This window comes from Ciona intestinalis, chromosome 12, assembly GCF_000224145.3.
Source record: "Ciona intestinalis chromosome 12, KH, whole genome shotgun sequence".
Taxonomy (NCBI): domain Eukaryota; kingdom Metazoa; phylum Chordata; class Ascidiacea; order Phlebobranchia; family Cionidae; genus Ciona; species Ciona intestinalis.
The window spans coordinates 5,172,729-5,194,232 of NC_020177.2; the positions used below are offsets into that span (position 1 = coordinate 5,172,729).

At 37.8% G+C, this 21,504-nt stretch overlaps 2 protein-coding genes across 4 annotated transcripts in view; one reads left to right on the forward strand and one right to left on the reverse strand.

Annotated features, from left to right (window-relative positions):
* Positions 1-6,054: 6,054 nt before the first annotated feature.
* LOC100183617 (ADP-ribosylation factor-like protein 6) lies at positions 6,055-7,864 on the forward strand. The gene is made up of 4 exons (XM_002128656.5): positions 6,055-6,147; positions 6,529-6,711; positions 6,991-7,122; positions 7,296-7,864. The coding sequence occupies exons 1-4, from the start codon at positions 6,112-6,114 to the stop codon at positions 7,560-7,562; spliced, it is 618 nt and encodes a 205-aa protein (XP_002128692.1). The 5' UTR covers positions 6,055-6,111; the 3' UTR covers positions 7,563-7,864.
* A 119-nt stretch (positions 7,865-7,983) lies between these two features.
* The window catches only part of LOC100186822 (dynein heavy chain 5, axonemal-like), a 48,091-nt gene continuing 34,570 nt past the window's right edge, over positions 7,984-21,504 (reverse strand). For all 3 annotated transcript variants that reach the window (XM_018814383.2, XM_026837014.1, XM_026837015.1), the window contains 27 exons: positions 21,045-21,202; positions 20,435-20,653; positions 19,713-19,832; positions 19,122-19,289; positions 18,639-18,776; positions 18,191-18,307; positions 17,714-17,854; positions 17,367-17,426; positions 16,984-17,118; positions 16,657-16,812; positions 16,147-16,329; positions 15,761-15,907; positions 15,254-15,465; positions 14,686-14,876; positions 14,194-14,332; positions 13,550-13,718; positions 13,086-13,221; positions 12,650-12,789; positions 12,186-12,359; positions 11,758-11,946; positions 11,373-11,526; positions 10,942-11,081; positions 10,521-10,715; positions 10,057-10,206; positions 9,689-9,817; positions 9,222-9,428; positions 7,984-8,871 (listed from right to left, as the gene is read on the reverse strand). In XM_018814383.2, the coding sequence (XP_018669928.1) occupies positions 8,641-8,871; positions 9,222-9,428; positions 9,689-9,817; positions 10,057-10,206; positions 10,521-10,715; positions 10,942-11,081; positions 11,373-11,526; positions 11,758-11,946; positions 12,186-12,359; positions 12,650-12,789; positions 13,086-13,221; positions 13,550-13,718; positions 14,194-14,332; positions 14,686-14,876; positions 15,254-15,465; positions 15,761-15,907; positions 16,147-16,329; positions 16,657-16,812; positions 16,984-17,118; positions 17,367-17,426; positions 17,714-17,854; positions 18,191-18,307; positions 18,639-18,776; positions 19,122-19,289; positions 19,713-19,832; positions 20,435-20,653; positions 21,045-21,202 (4,298 nt within the window). In that variant the 3' untranslated portion in view covers positions 7,984-8,640. The remainder of the gene's footprint in view (positions 8,872-9,221; positions 9,429-9,688; positions 9,818-10,056; positions 10,207-10,520; positions 10,716-10,941; positions 11,082-11,372; positions 11,527-11,757; positions 11,947-12,185; positions 12,360-12,649; positions 12,790-13,085; positions 13,222-13,549; positions 13,719-14,193; positions 14,333-14,685; positions 14,877-15,253; positions 15,466-15,760; positions 15,908-16,146; positions 16,330-16,656; positions 16,813-16,983; positions 17,119-17,366; positions 17,427-17,713; positions 17,855-18,190; positions 18,308-18,638; positions 18,777-19,121; positions 19,290-19,712; positions 19,833-20,434; positions 20,654-21,044; positions 21,203-21,504) is intronic.

Consider the following 21,504-nt stretch of genomic DNA (forward strand, 5'->3'; position numbering starts at 1 on the left):
GTGGCGGCGTAATTTTCAAGTTATAACATGGTTGCGAGCCGTTAAACTGTTAACACATAACCTTTGTCTGGGAATACACAACCTGTCTACTTAAAGTCATAGTAACTTTAACCTTATAACATTGAACTTGAATGTTAAACACGATATTCGGTTCCAGGTTTCATGTACTTGATGTAACGAGCAAGTTTAACATGGCGGACCAACTAGTACCAGCCGTTTTTATAGTAGGGCGGGGGAAGATGGGACACCTTTAGCAAAATATCCAAATACTTTGATCGTGTTTTAAACAATTAACAACAGTCTATGAGAGTCCTGAGGGTATGGTTTTATAATTATTTCAACTTTCTTTGTTTGCTACCAAATGGGATGGGAAAATAGAATGATAAGGTGTCCCATCTTCCCCACCTTACTATATTACAACGGAGTTTCTCATACTTTTTGGACCTAAATCTTAAGGTTAAATTATAATACTAAAGAGTTGAATCAATGAAAATGAATGTGACGAGACGATAGTCGTTACAACACCAGCGCGTTGTATAAAAAGGTTAATATGTGTCTATACGGGCTAACGGTACCCACCCCCCGGAATATAAAATTGGTTTATTTAAAACACTTTTCGTCATATCTGCTTTCTCAGCAAAATGTTAAATTTTCATCGAATTCCAGCACGTATATCCCACCATCCCCAGCCACCTTAGGCTTGTCTACAATTTCATATTTCATTGCAGGTTATAAAGTTACTGCTCGAACCCCAAATCGTCGCTAATTCGGGGCAGCGTCGCCGGCGAGCAAGATGCTGCGTAGATATCAACATCTGTACTGGTAGGTTACTCAATTCCTTTGATTTCACAACCGATATAACTCCTCATGTAACTGCATCTTACATGGCGGTGGTTTCGGTCAATCTCTATACAAATCTTCACACTCAGCAATGCGTCGCGTAATCATATGTTTTAGCCCAAAATTTCTCTCCCTTTCCACGAAACTTGAAGTTATTCCACCCCACAGCGGCCAACGAACCTAAATTAACGAATTCAAAGCTAAAAACGAACTTTAAGATCACGAATCCGTGTAAACATTTCACCAATTAAGTTTCGTATCACCAGATGTTGATAAGCATAACCAATGTAGGCGTGTGCGACCTTTACCGACAAAGGGCCACCCATGGATGAATCTAACTTATTTATCCTCGTGGGGGCGGGTCAACGACAATCGTTATAACACGAGTGTTTGATACAGCTCGTGCCCACTTACGAGTTACACCAACAAAAGTGTAAATAATGCATGGAAAAGTCAAAGACATTAAAACGTAATCTATGACACTCTCAGGGTTAAATAGAAGTACAAACTATATTTGATAAAATGTATTTTGCATAAACGAGTAAAAACTTGAGGGAAAAGTGTCAAAAAATAGCTTGGCTGCTAAACCAATAACTTGTCAACTAACGTGTGTCTTTAATCCACCTTTCCACAGTTTATATTCTTTATCAATGGCTTGCATTTGAACATGTAACATAGGCTATAACTTAAACCATAAAACAGTATAAGTTCAACCACAGTTAGCTTTAAAATATCATCATTCAATTTCCAACAGTCGTATAAGTGCCTTATGTTAGTGGCTCTAATGAATTTATTGCCATCTCCAAAGGCTCGACACCTGATTACATGTTTGCCCACCATGTTTGCGCATTGAGGCAATACAGCAATGTTAATGACTCGTCTTATCGCAATGTTAAACACAAACTTTGCACTAATCGGTGGGACCACAAATATTTGTTTGCGTCCTAACTTATTATTCTATATAGTTTGTATAGAATTAACAGCATATTAAGGAACGTTGGCCCTTTCATTTATATATGCATGAATATATATGTACATATAGTAATGTGGGAAAAGATGGGGCATCTTTCACACATTGTAAATCTTTGGATGTTCTTTGTTTACCACCAAATGGGCCGAGAAATGGGATGAAATGTCAAGTAAGTTGGGGTAAGATGGTTATGCTTTCATACTTTTCTATCGTGCTATTTTGGTTGTAAACAAAAATATTAACAGAGTTGTATAACTGTATATTTACGACTCTAAAAAGCATTGAAAAACACGCGTGTTAATAAATAAACTACCCAGTGGTGTTTAAATTCGGGTTTGTGTATCACAGAAATTTAATCTTTGCTCTTTTACGCCACATGGTGTTATATGTACAAATGTTCAATCGCCGCTAGGTGTCGTAGTTTTGTTCAGTAATCGTTAAGACTGTTGTCGATTTTGATTTGTTAAGGCTTACTAAACCTAAACTGACTGTATAATACACAAGCTTTCAAATTTGCAAAACATAGTCGTAAGGTTCAGTAGCTGTACTTTACTACATTCCCGCACTTTTTACCCATAGCGTATTTTAACGACTACTGTTTGTTGTTCATTTCTCTTCGTTGTTTTAATTAAATCATCTTCGCTATCGTTTTTGGAGCAACAAATAAAAACATTTCTGATATTTATAAACATTTCAGATTCTAAAATAAACAAACAAAGGGCAACAATCTATCATAGTGTGACAATACATTCTAGAATTTATAAACAACGTTTATTGTATTGTTTGTTACGTAACAAACACATTTGTCTTCCTTGATTGTTTATTATCTTGTGGTAGTGACTTCATAGGCGCAACATAAATCGGTTTCAGATTAATTCCTTTGTTTGGGTCATCTATGACGTCAGGACGATAAATTTCTACTTTCGTTTTTTCTTCTTTTATGACGCAACAAGAACACATCTTCAATAATGACGCCATAGTAGCATATTATGACGCAACAACACGATCTATATTACATAAATCCCTGTCTTACAAAAATATCATTTCTGTGGATTTCAAAATATTGAAAATAAATACATTTTTTAAATTTTGTTATTGCAACCACAGTCGTTATAACTGGTGTTATGTTTCATACACCTTGCGCCCGCTGACAAGTTACCATATAAGTAACTTCCAAATAAGTACCATGCCAAGATATATGTTTCCCTAAGCTACAATACAAACCTAGAACCTTCCATTTAAATCTGAGTTTTGTTTTCAAACTACACCTATATACCGTTTACGCCTATAACTATAGGTGCGTAATATTTCTACAGGCTAACTCTTATAAACTTGCAACAACATTACAACCGCCTCCCTTCCCCTTATAAATAAATGATAACCACCTTTATTCCATGTCCTTCTTACGCTACATAGTCGACGAGTCATCTTGTCAGCTTTACGTTAAATCTTTCTAAAGCTACAGACAAAGACATGGCGTTTATTTCTTTCAACCCTGTGTTATATACTTATATAGTAACTTACTGACTCGCATAAACTATTAAACTTACATAGCCTACACCCAAGTTATGATGACTTGTCACTAATATCGGTACATTGCTACATCTATACCCATATTAAACTATGTTACAAACTAATTACTTATGAATGGCTATGAAACGTTACCTGTACGCAAGATTTTTCAACATAAGTGACAAGGACAGTTTAGTCTTGCATGTTTACCCTAAGTTACACACTTACGCATACAGTATACACGAACATCACTTTGTCAACCCTGTTACATACTTAGTTGCTTACACATGAATATTTAGCATACACATAATCCATTCTATCCATTGGCTTACCTACAAATACTTCAACATTGCTTATCTAATGACAAACATGGTTACGTTGTTTACCGTGGAAGTCACATGCTTAGCGTTAATGGTATAATAAGATACTAAAACTCCCAGTTATAGCTTATTTTAATGGCGTAACTCCATGTTTAATTGAGCGACTGCTGATGTTAGTTATTTGCAGAATATATAAAGTAGGTTGGGGGTAGATGGGACACCTGTTCTTTCTACTTTCTCGTCCTATTTGGAAGCAAACAAAGAATGTTTACAAAACTATATATAACCGTATCCGTACAACTCTAAAAGAGCGTTGCTTATTGATAAAAAACACGATTCAAAATATGGGACATTATGTGCTAACGGTATCCATCTTACCCCACAGTATTATATCTGTCATACACTATTGATTTGAGTCATTTTTTCGCTGGGCATTAAATATAATCCTTGTGTATTACACTAAGCGCGCATACAAGTCCGAACTATTCGATAATAAACTCTGATCGAGTGTTCTCGAAGTTCGTGTTCTTTAGTTTGTTTGTTCACAATACAGCTGCATTGTTGTCATGACAACGATTGTTTAAACACAATCTTGTTGATATAAGATATTATGACGTCACTCAAGTACATTGTCGTTTAAACAGTTGACATTATTACGTAATGTGTATAAGTTGTCCCTTACGCGAATGTTATATCCACGTAATTTATTTGACCATCCTCCCCCAACCTACTGTTTTTACAACTCATGTTGATCCTTGTGTTTCAACTCTGGCATAATTCCCAGGTTTCATGATGTGTGGCTGGCGGTTAAACATCACCCACGTAAAGACATCATTGTGGACGTTCGGTCAGATTGTTTGCCTTCCACAGAGGTTTGTTGGAAATCTTCTATGACCAACAATGGCTTGTTTGTTACGTCATAACTAGTATTGTTCGCTAATTCTATAACTCTTTATTTGTCGAACGTAAATTGGTTATGCACGTTATCACATCAGGCGTTGTTCTGTTTGTTAGTCGTTATTTTTGACCAGGGTTTCCATTTATGATTCTTGACAAAAGTGTCTTGCGTGTGTAGTATTTTGCTTGGCTCACCAAAGGATATTAGAAATCAATGTCTCCAACACCGTGGCACAGTAGTAGTTAAAGCGTCCGCCTTTATATCAGAGAATAAGGGTTCGAGGACCAGCGCTGCCATTGCTAGCATGTATAAGTTTTTGCCTCAAATCATTCAGTAAAGTCTCGAATATGATACTGACACTAGGTGTACGAAGACAGAACACCCGTGTTGTAATGACTGTCATTGCCCCGGCAGCTTTTTTATTGTAGTTACTACAAAAACCATCATATTGTAAGGATGGGGAAGACAGGACACTTTTGGCAAATGATGTTTAAATATCCTAATCGTGTTTTAAACAGTTAACAACGGGCTATGTGAGTCGTGAGGATAAGGTTTTATAATTCTTTAAATGTTTTTTTGTTTACTACCAAATAGGTCGAGAAAATAAAATAAAAAGGTTTCCCATCTTCCCCCATCCTACTATACATGACAATTTTCTTGCAATATTTAAAAACGTCAAGTCCTTCGGTGTGCATAGCCGTAAAATGTTATACTTTTCACACATTTTTACAAACTCCTAACTTCCCGTTGTTGTGGTTGGAAATTCCAGAAGCGTTGAGACTGAAACTTATACCTCAGCTAAAATAACAGCGTACAATGAAAGACCTTTGTTCAATTCACTGCTTCTGTCAATAAAACCCAAGTTTCCACTCACTTTACCTCAACAGGCGTCCACACTTCGTAGCTTTAGGTCTGTTGCAGAAATATTAATTTGAAAGCAATCGGTTTCAAGTGCTTGAAATTAAAGTAGGCCGAGGTATTATAAAAGCGTGTGTAGCAAAGTTATAAAAGGTTTAGAAAAGCAGAGTCCGCGTGCTTTAGGTTTGTGTATAGGTATGTTGAATAGGGGCATCGTATACGTTTTTGTCAGTGGTTGAATCAAATGTATACAGTAGCATGTACTTTGGTGTTGGGCTGTTTGTTAAGTTTTGTATAGCTTTGTTGAATAGGGGTTTTGCATACGTTTGTATATTAGCTGTACAAAGTTAAATACATAAAGATAGCATGCGTATGGACGGAGTCACATTGTGTGTTGTAGATTTATATCGTACGTTGAGATCAGCAGCTTTATTTCATATTGGGCACTGTTATCCTGTAATAGTTTTTAATCTGCTGTTTTGAATGAATGTCGTTTTTTCTACTTGTTCCTTTCTCATTGTTGTTTTAATTAATTCAGTTTTTGCTATGCCATCATATTATAGTGTTTATTTATCTATATAAGTGTAGTCTGGTTAGTGGCTGTATAAAAGTCTGCATTCTGCTCATGTTTAACCTATAACTGTAATTTTTCGTTCAGGGTAGTTTATATTGTTTAGGTCGACTTAATGAAGCTACCATGACATACAAAGCTGATGGGTATTTTGGATAAACTTGCAAGCTGGTTAAACGTGAGTGTATTGTGTGTATGGTTAAGGGTTTGCAGAGAAAATTAGGCCTGCTCTAACCTAGTGTTTACTAATGGGTTGTCCAAATTATCAGCCGTCATGCATAAAAAATAAAAAATCCCCACTCCCCTCTTTAAAAAAAATCACTCACAAAGTAACATACATGGTATCTCGAAAGCTGGCACCAGGTTTATGAAACAGAACACCCGTGTTATAACGACTGTCGTTTTTCAGCTACGGGAGGATAAAGTATAAGTTACATTCATTCATCTAAAGATGTCGTGTCCTGCATAGGAAAGGTCCATTGGGAAAATTCTGAAGAACATCAATACTTATCGTAACGTTCTTAGTTTTTGCATCAAGTTTAAATGTGCTTACCGTCAGTTAAAGAAGAAAGAAGCTCGCATCTTATGCGTGGGACTTGATAACAGTGGCAAGTCAACCATCATCAACCAGTTAAAACCGGTTCGATCCAGAAACGTTGAAGTCGTTCCAACAGTTGGATTTTGTGTGGAGCAGTTCAATGCGGGGGCATTGTCGTTCACCGTGTTTGATATGTCAGGCCAGGTGAGGGTTTATGTTCTGAATGAATGTAACTTAATGACAGTAATATATAACACGGGTGTTCTGTTTCATATACCTCGTGCTTACGAGCTAAAACGTACGCAACTTTGTCGGTGATTGTTTTTTTTATTAACTTTGTTTGTTTTTTTCTAATGGTTGAACATTTGATCACTGGGTTGGATCAATTACCGGCCATATTCGTTGGCATTAGTCAAGTCATGTATAGTTTAGTATTTATTAATGTTTCTATGGGTTAACTATAGTATCATTAATATCACACAGGGACGCTACAGAAGCTTATGGGAGCATTACTATAACTCTTGTGACGCAATAATTTTCGTTGTTGACAGCACAGATAGAATTCGAATGACGGTCGCGAAAGAAGAATTAAACCAACTGTTACGTCACAAACAGGTAAAACGTGGCGGTTCTATAGTAAAACTTAAAATAATTATTTTTATTAAAACTTGTTTATCCGCACATGGCTGGTCAATGAGAGTTGTTATAACACCGGTGTTCTTTTTCATGCATCTCGTGCTGTTTGCAAGTTACCACATATACTGGAATTGAAGATTGTATTTTTCCAGATCGTCCAAAAACGAAGTCTTCCCTTTCTTTTCTTTTCCAACAAGAGTGATTTACGTCAATCAGTATCAGCTGTTAAATGCGCGCAACTAATGGGGCTTGATGCGGGTGAATGGGTACGTGGGGGAAGCCCCATACGTAGGAACATGGGTAAATCCCCTACAGGGAGACCGTGGCATATTTGTCCATGCAATGCTCTAACAGGCGAAGGGTTAAATGAAGGTCTTGGATGGCTAAGCGACCAAATCATCACCTTAAAATCAAAATGAAGCTATTTGTCGTGTGTATTCACAAATTATCACAGTTTGCTCTTCGTGAGATGGACAAAATGGCGGTTGACTTTGCATCACGACGTGAAAGTTTTCACAGGATAAAATTTATTTTATAACTCACCTTTTAAACGTTATCTGCCCAAGTAATTGCATATTTCAGTTTAACAGAGAATTTTATATCTAGTGTGAACAATTTTTACAGCATGGACTTATACTTTTAACTTATTTTTCACTTATAATATTGCATCCACCCTTTGTTCAAGCACAAAATAAATACAAAACTTAATTAGGTTTGTCCCAAGAAATGCCCCCTATTTACGGTCATATCAGAAAAAATATAAAATCCCGCCGTCTAACGACTATATTTTCGCGCCTAAATTTTTGGTTTAAAAGTGACACAATATTTGCAAACAGTTAACTTTTGTCTAATCTAAAATTTTATTTTGCGTACTATACCAGCTAATTCACGTATTTTAAATGATGTAATAGCATTAGCAGGTAAACTAGCAATTAAGAAAGCGTCCTGGAATGTCTTACAAAGAGTTAGATAGGCTAGTACTTTTGGCCATATTTATTAAGGCTTAATCTTAATGCGTTAAAACTTAATTTTACAAATAGAAAATAGCGTGCTTTTGGGAGTGCAGATCTGGCTTTTGTTTTCAATCCGGTGAATTTAACATTATTTTGCTACCGAAAGCACAAAGCAGTCTATCTTTACACTACAACAGCTTGTGTTAAGTAGCAGATGATGAATGCACAAAATGAATTAAACAAGTAGAGAAATCTAAAAAGGTAAGCTAAAATGAAATAAAATATGATTGTATGTTAAAGTATTACATGTCATTATGATTATATTTAAGTCATTATGATTGTGTGTCAAACTTGTAGAAAAAGGTTTTGTGATTGATATACATTGCTTAAGAAATAATACATAGGCTATTAGTTTTGTTAATGTAGAGTAGAATGGTAAATTTATACTTTTTCCCTTCTGTTTAAAATAGTTCAACAAAAGAACTTGTTATGTGTCCAATTGTTGTCGTTTGAGGGTGTGTAACTGTTGTGACAAGTTTGTTTATTACTTGGTGTCACATAAAAGTGCCACCCCCCTCAGTGTCCATCTATCTGAACCATGCGCGACTGTTGTGTTAAGTTTAAGCGGGAATATATAGGTAAGGTCAGTACGTCGTGGTTTTTTATACACAGGGCAGTCGTAGAACACGTAGCCTGATTTACATTTGGTTGACGAGTCTTTGCTCGATGCGTTTATAGCAAACACGTGAGCAACTGGTAGATTTGCAAACAGAACCTGTTGAAATTATCATAATTAATAGATTGCCCCATATAAACTTAAACTTAGTATTCTCTATATTTCTCAATCCTAACTACAGTATACAGAGTTCAAACTTCAATGCCACCATTGTTGAAGTATATGTTAATATATCTTTGGGCAAGACAGTCAAGATACTTAACCATAATTACTCCAAGTTCGACCACATGCAAAACTACCCCTTTTCATAACTTAATTTTCCCTGCACCTTTTATCATACAAAGTGACATACAGTTTAATGCTTGTCACCTCTCCCACCACTGTGGGCACATGTGTCCTTGGGCACAACACGTCAACTCATTTAACCATCTCGTAAACAAACCGTTCACCTTATTAGCCGGCTCTATAAGTCTCGTGTTCCTTTTATCCCATCCAGCCCCATCTAGAAACAATCCATAAACATAAACCCCTTCATTGGGAGGGCATGTCACATCCTCTTTTAACATCTTGGTGATCTCATTATGCAAGACCACGCCATCTAATGCCCATCCTTGGTGATGGCGAGTTATCTCTTGTCTCATGGCTGTCAGGAATCCCTGGAATTTGAGTTATTGTTGTAGTTTCATTCTTGTCTAATTATTAGGAAGCTTGACCTGCTGCTAAGTAAAATATGGCATCTTTTTGACAAATGTACTCTGTCAAGTTTTAGGGTCTTTCTAATGTTTTGAAAAACCACATTTGTTTTATACAAAGTGCACACTCTTCATGTCAAGGTAGAAGCTTGTTTTACAATAAACTGACATTTAACTAATTCCAACTCGACAATGAGCATGAGCTGTTTATATTCCACACAAACCTGTGGGTTGAAGAACCCAGTCATCCAGAATTGGTTTGGTTTTCCATCAAACAACCAAGTATGGAACTGAGCATTCCTATCCAACAATCCTGTGAACCAGAAACCAATGGTGGCCGAATCCCAGGAAATCTAAGATAAAACAGGGGGGTATTGTCAGTAGTGTCAGTCGTGTTTTGTGAATGTACAGATTGAATCTAGCCTTTCACATGTGGTCTGTAACTGTGTAACATGCAAATATAAACTTGATAGTATCCCACATTAACAGTGAGCACAAGGTGTATAAAGCTACCATTTTTAACCCAATGGAAAAATTGTGTCTTAAAAAATTTCAGAAATATTTGTTGATTTCTTGACTAGAAGTAACGAACCTTGGTCCATGCTGCGGGCACTTGTGCATCAAATATGCTGTCCAATGCGCAGCGTAATGCTTCATTCATTATAATGGTGCCTTCTATTGCAAGCTGTAGGTCAGTGAGTGTTGTTCGGACACAAGCTATTACTTTCTGCATTCGGTCAACCTGTAGAAGATGAAAGAATGAATGTAACTTATTTATCTTTCTAGGGTGGGGGGCAACAACAGTTGTTATAACATGGATTTTTTGTTTCATGCCAATGCCACACATCATTTAAAGGTAACAGAAGTGTTAGTTTGATACGTAGCCAGACCCTCTCTTACGCTTTGATGACAACGGATTTCTATAAGACGCTCATCCAAGCATTATACCAGTTAAGTCCCCTTAAACCCTTAACCGAAGCAATCTCTGTTTTAGTCAGACAGACTGGTATACAACGAGTACTGTACATTCAATGGCCTGGCTAAGTCAACGGTTACCTCTTGTCTAAGGAAGATATTAAGAGGATCACTGATCCCCATCTTAACTATCCTCTCCTTTACTTCATGAGCTCGATAATCAGGAGGAAGTTTCTCCAACATCTCGGTGGCCAATCTCTCCACAACCGACTCCCTCGTTTCACCAGATCCTCCTCCTGAATCTTTGGGTTGGATGCTTTGTGTGGTGGTGAACACCTGGAATGTATGGCTTGTTTGAGGAAGTGGGTATTGTATCATATGCCCACAATGGTAGCCAAGTTGACCTTACTGTGAGGACGCCAACTTTACATAAACTTTACTGTGTTTTTATACGCTAGGTAGCTTTTTCCCATCGTGAAAGGCGATTTATTCATCGCAAAATGCGAATTGCAATTTAATAATATGACCCCTACCATGTCCACAGTAAAGAAATTATTATCACCTGGTTAGCTGTGTTAGTCTGATAAGTGATGTCTGCATTTGGATGAAGACCAAACACTTCTGGAGAATCCACGTCAGGTAGATTTTCAATGGCAAGTCTGTAGTCTGCCACATTGGAACATCGAGGTATAACATAACCTCCTGCATGGTGGAACAACATATATTTATACTGGTGGTAAATTATAAGCATTAATTACTTAATTCTGACAAGTGCCATTGCTTTCACTGGTTGTCAAATTGTTTTAAATCTGTTCGAGGCATGCTGCATGTACAGGAACTTAACCATGTATAAATATATTTGTAGGTTTTAATGTAGCCTGCCTGAGGTATATGAACCATCTACACATGGTGTAAAACAGGCCTACTTCTGAACTATGTTTTATGATCTCAGTTTAGTAAGCCAACAGGAAGGACACTCATCTTACAACTTACCTTTAGCAAAGAATGAAAACTTGGCGTCAAACATTTGTTCCCCGAACCAAACTTTACAGAAAGTGTTGAGCAATCTTTTGTCGTAATCATCGGTGACGCGACCGCCGTAGTTAACTTCACCGATCATGTAGTTGATGGTCTTGAAGGAGACGCCCTGCGATGTAACATTGTGTTAACCTAGTTGTTGCAACATGAGGCTGAGGTTTTAATGAATGCACAGGAATGGAGATACAGAAGTTTTTGAACCCTCAGTTGTGGTAATGACAAACTCTGTTCTAAATCTCTGTTCCATTGCTTGCCTCACAATAGGGCTTCACTGATATAGATACCGAAAGTGTCTGGCAGCAACGACACATATATGCAAGCATTACGAAATAATTGAAACCTTTTTAGGGTCAATATCATCAAGGTGGTTTTGTATAAACTGTACACTGGCCGTGAAGTCTGATTGGTTGAACTCATACGGAATATTCCACCCTAGTGGCCCAAACTTACGCCTCTCTTGTACCACCGAGTGGAGGAAGGCTGTGGTGTACAGGAGAGGGCGCCATTGAGGCATGTTGGTCACTTCAAGCTGGGGACAAAGTTGTGAGGATTTATTTATTCTCTAGTTGTGAGGTGCAAGTTATTTTGGTTTGTCATAGCTAAGGACTAAGTTGAGAAATTTCCCTTCTTGTTAATTAATGTGTATACACATACCTAGCACAGTCAGTTCAGTTGTTGGTTTCAGATGGCATTTATATTACATACTTTTCGTGGCAAATTCATGTTATTTGCCACAAGCCACCGTGAATTTCAAAGTCTATTACTAACCTGTTCTTGAGTAACTCCAGCATACGTTCGCTTCAAACCCGCCTTCATTCCTTGTGGAGGCTCGTTGGTGAACTTGGTCGACATTTGTAGCAAAGTGATGGGGAATTTATCGTTTACTTCAGTGGTGATGTAAACCCTCATGGTTGGGTGGGTCTCCGGTGGAAGCGTCTGGATCTATTGTGGTTGATACAGCGTTAGATAATGTTAGGATTCAAATGAGCAGTTGCTTTATTGACAAACCTGTGACAGGTCTAACGCCCACAAATATATTATCAGACATAAAATTGGATATATTTGCTTTCAATTTGTGGATAGTACTATTAAGGTAGAAGTTATAGGTTCAAGACTCGACACTGCCAACAACAATTGCTTCCACTTGACTAAGTGATCAGTAATGGGTTGTCCAAATAGTCAGCCAATTTGTTTCACCCATAAACCCAAGTTGCATTCAATCATAAACTCACCGATTCTAGAAGTTCCTCCATAAACATAAGGCCAAGATGACAGTTTTGAAACAGAACCCACCCTCCCTCTGTTGTGGCTTGTTGTAACAATCTTCGTGCATGTACTTCCTGTCCTTGTCCCATGGAAATGGCTTGGCAACCTTGAGTAAACAATGTTGTGTCATATTCTGCTTATGCAGGTGGGAGGATTACATACAATTTATTTATCTCTTTAGATACGATAAGGAAGATTATATTTATTAAACAAAAAAAAGAAATGACAGACACAAAACATGCCAAGTGTTAGTATAATAATGAAGATCATATTAATTAAAACAAAATGTCAGCCACTAAAACACGCAAAGATAAACCAATTGAAAAAATATCCTAAACTTGAGGTTTAGAAATATTGAAACTAAGAAAAACCTGGATATTTCAAACTACTACAAAAACTCACGAATCGCCAACTTTTTAGCGAGTCTCTCAATCTGATCGGTTGGATCTGACCCCATGGATAGCAGGCATATCATTGGGGTGTGGTTGTCACTCTCCTCGTACATTAACTCCAAGTTTAAAGTAACACCATCAGCATACTGGGGGTTGAAACATGGGGTTAGGGGTTTTAACCCATGTGTATTTTAGGGGGTGGGGTCCTACACTGTGGCACACCTCATTATAGTAACCATTGTCTACTAAGTTAGGTCAATGTGAGCTAAATGTCCTGCTTTCTTGCCTATCAACACATATATTTAGTATTAAGCATTGAACCCGGCAATACCTGATTGTGTTAATTTGTAAATTAAGAAAAATGTTAATTTTTTTTTGCGAAATTGTGTGAATAAAAATAATAGTGATGTCACACAGACTTATTATCACAATTTGTGACATAAACAGTTTTAATTATGACATCACAATCCTCACCCTCTTCCCCAGTGAATCGAGGATGAAGTACCTCGCCATTGCCATCGTGCGGTCAGGACACCAGCTACGGATGAGAAGAAACTTCCGGAATACATCAAGGGATTTAGTGTAACCTTCAGGGATGTCGCATTCCTCTGGTGCTTCCTCATCAAACCAGGACTTCCAAGATCTGGAGAATGATTTCAGGTAATGGGGGTGAATAAATGAATGTAACTTACTTTACCCTCGCATGGACGGAAAAAAAAACAGTCAATATAACATGAGAGTTTATACACCTCGGCTCATACCAGCTTATGAGTTACCATGTATGTAACTTTGTTGGTGATTGGGGTTAGTGAATATTGGATGTAACTATTTATCCTTATGTGGTGGGACAATGACAGTTGTAATTGCACAAGTGGGCAATGACAGACAGTCGTTATTATACCAGTGTTCTGTTTTATACTCTTTGTGGTCCCTTTCTGAGTTACCATGTATGTAACTTCATTGGTAAGTATTTTGATGGTTTGTTTCTGTTGTTTTGTATTGCTGGCAATTTATACAAAAATAGGTTAGCGAAACCAAATTGGCTTGAATGGACTACCCTTACTTTATATTGTCTGCCACTGCATATACTATTACTGTAACAACAGATGGATAATTACTTGTCGTTTGAAGATATCTGTGAAGTTATTTGTTTGAACTGTGGTAGTTGTGCAAGTCTCACCAGGTTTAACCAAGTCACATCAAGAATCCATTTCTTGGGTTTTGGTTCAACTGAATTCATGTCCAAAGCTGCTCCACCTGGGACCATATTTATGTCACCACTATGCCATGAAAAATACTTTGGGTGGGTTAAACACAGCAATTATGTGGCTCAAGTAAAGTGGCCAACGTTTAAACAAAACCTTAGTATAGTAGGTTGGGAAAAGATGGGACACCTTTAGCAAATAATATCTAAATATCCTGATGGCGTAAACTATTAACAACGGTCTATGGGAGTCGTGAGGATTCGGTTTATAACTCTTTGAATGTTCTTTGTTTGCTACTCAATAGGACAAGAAAATCGAATGAAGAGGTGTCCCATCTTCCCTCACCCCACCATATATGTATATATAACATTATAATAGTTTAGTAAAGAAGGAAAACAATGCCACCTTTAATCAAAACATCAAACTCTGTGTTTGAAACCCTCCCTGCTTGTATATCAATCTTGAGGGCAAGTAGTAGGGTGAAAAGGAACTTGTGTTCTTCATATAAACCTCTTGCTGTGTAGCAGAACACAGCAAAGGTAAGATAATCAATGATGTTGGAAATCCTCTTGGCTGGAATTGGAGACTTGGAGGACCTGTGTAAAATAATGTGGAAATGGAATCAAACACATGCTGGGTTCTGTTCTGTTGTAGAAGTTTGGAAAAACACAAGTTAAAAACTCATTGTCAGTTTGACACAGTGTAAGTGTCACCAAAAAAACTATTAATATGTTATGTTGTTTTAATTTTAAGTTGAATGTTTTGTGCTTGTACATTTGTACTTAGAAAAAGTGATCAAGTTTGTGTGGTACAGTTTTTTTACAGAATTTTCTGTTGCCTCCACATAACATTGGTGGTAATTCTTAAGAACTAAAGCGTAAGGCCCAGGTGTTTGATACATTCTATAACTAACATACTCAGTCACTTTGTCATTTAGACAGCACCAACTTTTAAGCTTACTACACGCACCAACCTTTGAATGCTGTGGTCAAACACTTGTAAGAACTGAGCCAGTGACGTTTGATACATCACGTTCACCAATGACATCTCAGTAATTAGAAAGTAAAGGATTGAACCTCTACTTGCAACTGGTCGATACTCCTCCCTGGCGGTGCTTATCTTCTGTTCTGTCTCTTCAGCCACCGTCAACTTCTCACTGACTTCCTCTGCTGTAGTTTTTGTGACCTGTTGTGCATAGGTGTAAAGTTAATGGGATAACTTAAAGAAATATTCCCCCACCAAAGCGAGCACCTGGACATCCCTCTCACCACAACAATCATATCATAACCTACATCAACAACCACCATTGTCATATAAGTTGTGCACAATCAAAGCTAAACAAAGTCTTGGTACCAGGTATTTGATGTTACTCGTCTTTGCTCTACAGAGTCTACGTTATAAAAAATACCGCCTCTTCGTTTATTTTGAAACCTAGGCGACTATGCATACAACGACACTCTTTGTTCACCCATTTTCAAACCTGTAGAACTTGTATAAGACTGTGATCCTCTACCAGTGACCCTTCAGTTGATGTTAATCTAAATAGAAGATTATCTTCAAGTTCCTGCATCTTCCGTTTATTCTTTGTAACATCTTCCAATAGTTCAATCCTTTCAGCTTCAAGTTCCTGTGAGTAAAATATGATGATGTTAATTTAACTCTTTGTCATTAGTCATCATCTTTAGCCAGGCTAACTACACAGTGGGTCTTGAACCGTATACCCTTCAGCCATAACCCAAAGTCCCTGTTTCTTACTAAAATAGGTTAATTTAATATCTGTTACCATCGGGTACCATATTAAAAGGGTCAAGCAACCACTACAATGGACCTTGAACCTCGTACCCTTCAGCTTCTACTCGAACTTACCTGTTTCTCAGTAACAATGACCCTCGCAAGTAGTTGATCCTCCAAACCCTTCATAGTGACGGTGAAATCCACGATTGACGTTCGAGCGCTAACCTCTGGTGTGTATGCAGGGTTGGCTAGCTTGGTGCTCAGGAACATTCCAAAGCCATCCATCACATCAACCTCCTTGTCACCAAGTTTAACCTGGGAAGAATGGTGTGTTATATTTTATGTGTTATACCTTGTGCAGACTCAGTGGGGTATAGATGTTGGCAACATGTTAAGGTAATGTATCTATAGATGTTGCCTGGGTGTTGGGGTAATAGACCTACATCCCAGGTCTTAGGTGTGCCTCACTGAAGACCTCACCTTTATAGAATGGAATCTTTATTATTGAGTGTCTATAAACTACCTCAGTGGGGTCTAGATGGTAGCACCCTGTGTGTTGGGGTAATAGACCTACATCCCAGGTCTTAGGTGTGCCCTCCAAATTACAAGGACAACCAATTTCAACACCAAAACGACTCCCACCTTGAATGTTGATCCCGATTTGATGAAGTTTTTCTCAAGCACATTGTCAAGGACGGGATCTATTTCCTCCCCAATATCTTCCACCAGCAGGGGGCGACCAAGAGACAGGGAGTCTTCCAAATGTGTTCGGAAGTATTTGTGGTTTAAACTTGTGATCTAGGATGGTAAGATTAAGTCATTGACTGTTTTACATTCGCTACAATAGCTTCAGCAACTCGACTGTGGACATGGGAGTGGCAACCATGGATAAGTCACTCAAGTTCCCACCTACGAGAATATAAATGACCAAACCAACTAAATTAGATAATAAGCATGAGGTATCACCACCTGAAGATTGTTTTCTTTTTCTCTTCTTTTGATCCAAGTCTTCCCCTGTGTTTGAGGATCAATAAGCAGAGGATATCTTCCTGCCTTGGTGACGATGATCCCGTTTTGAACTGACAATCCATCACTTGGTAATCCCTTTGTGGTAGAACCACTGTGTTATTATTATCGTGTTGCTCTACTTTAGATATAAACTGCTTTGACACAAGTCACACAACACTTTGCAACGCACTTTGCGTGGCCTATATCAAAGTATAAAAGATTGCCGTATTTTAAAGTGTTTTCCAGGTATCTTAGCATGTTGTAGGACTTCATGCATGTAAAATATAATGACCATTCAAAGTATTTATGACGCAACATTGTATAATACATATGTTGAAACTTACCTGTAGATTCCATTCATTTATTGTATTTGAATCTACCAGCATTGATGTGACGTCTAAACTCTGCAAAAGATGTTCGTTTTAGGTAAAAGCTCGAAGCTGTAAGTGTAAGTTTGCTATCGTAATAAATTTAATTATGCCAACAATCAAACTTAATGCCGAACCCTATACACTTTCGTGCAATGGTCATCAAACTTTTATAAATACTGGTGATACTCACAATTTGTGAAATAAATCCCATCATATTGGCCGTAATTTACTGATTAATGTAGTGCATAAATTCTAGGGTCTGGCTGCATATCCCGCCACCCAAGGTTTCATGCATTTAAGCAACAACTTTTACAACTAACCTCATTAAAAGGGATTTTATTTTTCCTCATTTCTTTCTTCCAACTTCCAATGAGAAGAAGACGAAACTCTTGTTTGAAAGGTCCAGAGTAAGAGAGGAATCCGCAGCAGAGAAGTACATCACCAACTAATCTGTTGATCTCCTGTTTGTGGAGTGTTTGTAAGTTAATCATCTGTATGCATCTCAGGGGCCATACAAGTTACCACATGTGTAACTTCATTGCAGTTGTTTTAATGAATGGCCAACAATTTGAACAACCTAGACTCCCATATGTCTACAGTGGTGGCAGCCTTAGGCTTCAAACCCAGTATCCTTTTATTACTGTGCAAGCACGTTATCCACTGAGCCATGACCCCAGTTTACCTTAATATTTATCAGAAAACTAAACAAACAAAATAGAAACTTTCTTACAATATTAGAGCTCTAGCAAGTCATGGTACAGTATTGATCACAATAAACAAGGAAAATAAATGGTAACCTGTTGGAATCTCCTGCTTGCTTCTGTCCATCTTATTTTCTCCCCACCCAACCCACCAATCAGAGCCTTAGCATTATTCATCTTTTGTTTACATGCCTCTGCATCATCAATCAGGTCCTGTGATGTCATAAAGGAGATTTAACAGCTAGACTGTGGGCATAGGAGTGTAAAACACTCATGGCTGTACATTGGGATTTCAATCTTGTTTTTTACTTTTATTGTATTTTTTATTTAGTTTGTGGGAGTGGCAACCATGGATAAGTCACTCAAGCTCCCACCCACGAGGATATAAATGACCAAACCAACCAAAAGTCATGTCTGCTTATCCACACACTGCAATAGCTACAGCAACTCGACTGTGGGCATGGGAGTGGCAACCATGGATAAGTCACTCAAGCTCCCACCCACGAGGATATAAATGACAACTAACCACTCATGTCATGCATACTTGCTTAGACTTCATTGCATTATCATACACAGCTTGCACGGCATCTAACTCTGATTGCTTCTCGTCCAATATTGCTTGTGCTTCCGCCAGGTCACCCATTGCAACCGCTAGTCGGCGCTCTTGTACCACAAGGTTTGCCTGCAACAACAATCGAGGATAACAGAAGTTTGAGTGGTAGACGCTGAGTTCAAACCACTAACAAACATTGTAAAAATGAAGTTACATTTATAGTTGTTAAACATAGGAAACCTCATTGATTAATGTGGTGAAGGCAATATACTGTGGTGCTGCTTCTTGTATAGACACATAATACGAGGGTTAAAGCTATTGAAAGTGTATAGGGATGCTAAAACATAACATGCCTTCAGATGTTGGTGTTATTTCAAGCAAAACTGCCAAGCCTAACCATACACTACAATAATCCAGTGTTTCCATGACAAAACCACCACCCATACACCTCAAGCTTACACCTTTTACACAAACCTTGAGCGGCAACACTTCTCTATTAATAGCATAGAAAGTAGCCATAGCTTCCGTCCATGATAACAACCCAGCTACGTTGCCACAAACTTTCTTGGCGGATTCAAACGTATAATCTTCCTGGTTGAGATACGGTTCCAATAGATCAACCATCTCACCAGTTATCGAGTCCTGGGGTTACACCAAAGATTAGAGATGTATTAAAAGATTTAGATATACATTTCATCTACATCAAACATTAAATATATATCCTATAATACACTTCATCCAAAGTGGAATATGTATATCTTATAATGTATAATAAGTTCATCATGTATATGTTAGAATACATTTCATCCAAGGTGGAATCATTAGTCTTTGCAAAAGAAGCAATACAGACTGCTAAGAAGCAAAGATTTTTGTCTGTTAACTATTTCGTAGCCCTTGATCCTGACTGTTATTCCCTTACAAGAATCGTTTAAATTCAGAACTAGATCAGAGCCAGATTCACAGAATTATTTACAGTTGGACAAGGGGTGTTAAGCTTATCACAGCAGTTGCATTTACCATCTACTGTACTAAGACATAGGTTTCAACATCTGTTACTACACCGACCTTAGGAAACTCAAGTAACATTGTAAGAAACTTTGAATCATTCATAAGTTTCAAAGCTTCAGCCCATGATGGCTTCACACAAGGTCTTTCTGGGTCTTGCTCAATTTTGTTGATTTTTCTCTGAAATAATGAATGAATGTAACTTACTTTATCCTCGCGTGGCCGGAAAACGACAGTCGTTATAACAGGGGTGTGCACCTCGCGCCAGCTTACGAGTTACCATGTATGTTACTTTGTGGGTGTTTATTTTTTTGGATTTTTTTTTCATTTTTATGTATGGCTGATAATTTGGACAACCCATTAGTGACTACTGGGTTGGAACAATTCCCGATAAGTGTCTTGCCCAAGGACAGATACGCCCACAATGGTAGCAGCGACGAGCCTTGAACCCATTACCTCTGGGTTAGAGGCAGGCACGCTAACCACGGCGCCGGACAATCAAAGTTTGATTGAAATCTAATGTTCATTCAATACTTTTTCACACAAGTGGCTTGACATGCATGGCGTGCAGTAAGATTTTATAAAAATTTAACAAATTATTTTGTTGTATCATATTTTGATTGAGTCTTGTCAAATGGCAGATTAAACAATGAAATATTTTTTTTTACCAGAAGAGCAAAAAGTCTGTATTTACAGTATGCCTGAATAACATATTTATATTCCACCAAAATAAAAAAATATTTTTATATAACATAATATTACAATTCCATTCCAGCACTTACCCTCATAAGAAGCAACACGCAATCCATGATCCTCATTATCAGGTGAGGGGGTTTCCCTAGCTTTCTTACGGTGGCAATATCTGCTGGTTTGATGGTTTGTAACGCGGCTTCTGCCATCGCAAGTGCTGGTTTGGCTGCTATCAGTTTCTCTTCTGCTACCGATTTATCGGCATTTATCATATCAGCCACACCTTGCGCTTTGTCCTTTACTGTCTGGACCTGTAGTCATATTAATGTAACTTGTTTTACATTTAGATTAGGTCAATTTAATTAAAGGTACAAAAGTCTGTTGTGACTTCTTCAGTATGTAAACATGTTTTTAGTATGGCAAACTAAACGTTGGAATAAAATTACCCTTTCAATACGGTAGTATAAACAAAAACTAATTTACATGCCTGGTACTAGAAGTAACTGATTGAAAGTACAATTCAACTTTATGAGGGTGAGGTCCCGCAGCATGGCACGCCATGGGTCCTAGGATTTAGGCCAAGATTGGCCCATTACCCCAATAAGTACAATACTTCCTATTGGATGGTGTAATTATTTTAACTATAACTTATTATTTCTCTGTGACTGTGAGAACCAACAATAAGTCAACACGGCTACTTACTTTACTTTTAACTTTCTCCGCAGCTTGAGCAGATACTGTGACCTCAGCTAACACATCATCGGCTTTCTTTGAAGCCACCACCAGCTCCTTCTCCTTCTCAACAAGTTCCTTTGATAATTCATTTACCGACTGTGTGGCTTCAATCAGTTTGTTGAGACCTGGAACAACAAGGTTATTTTTATTGCGTACCAACAAAAAATCACTTTTTGCATATAGGCAGAGATGCATAATTGTAATCTAAAGGTAACACCAAAGTTTTATGAAAATAAGTAGCCTCTGAAACTAAAAAAAGAAGTTTGTGATCTTTCGTTGGTATGCCCCCTTTGTTATTTACGTTGTACTAAGTAAAATTAAGGTTATGTCTGTCTATCCACACACTGCAATAGCTTCAGCAACTCGACTGTGGGCATGGGAGTGGCAACCATGGATACGTCACTCAAGTTCCCATCCACGAGGATAT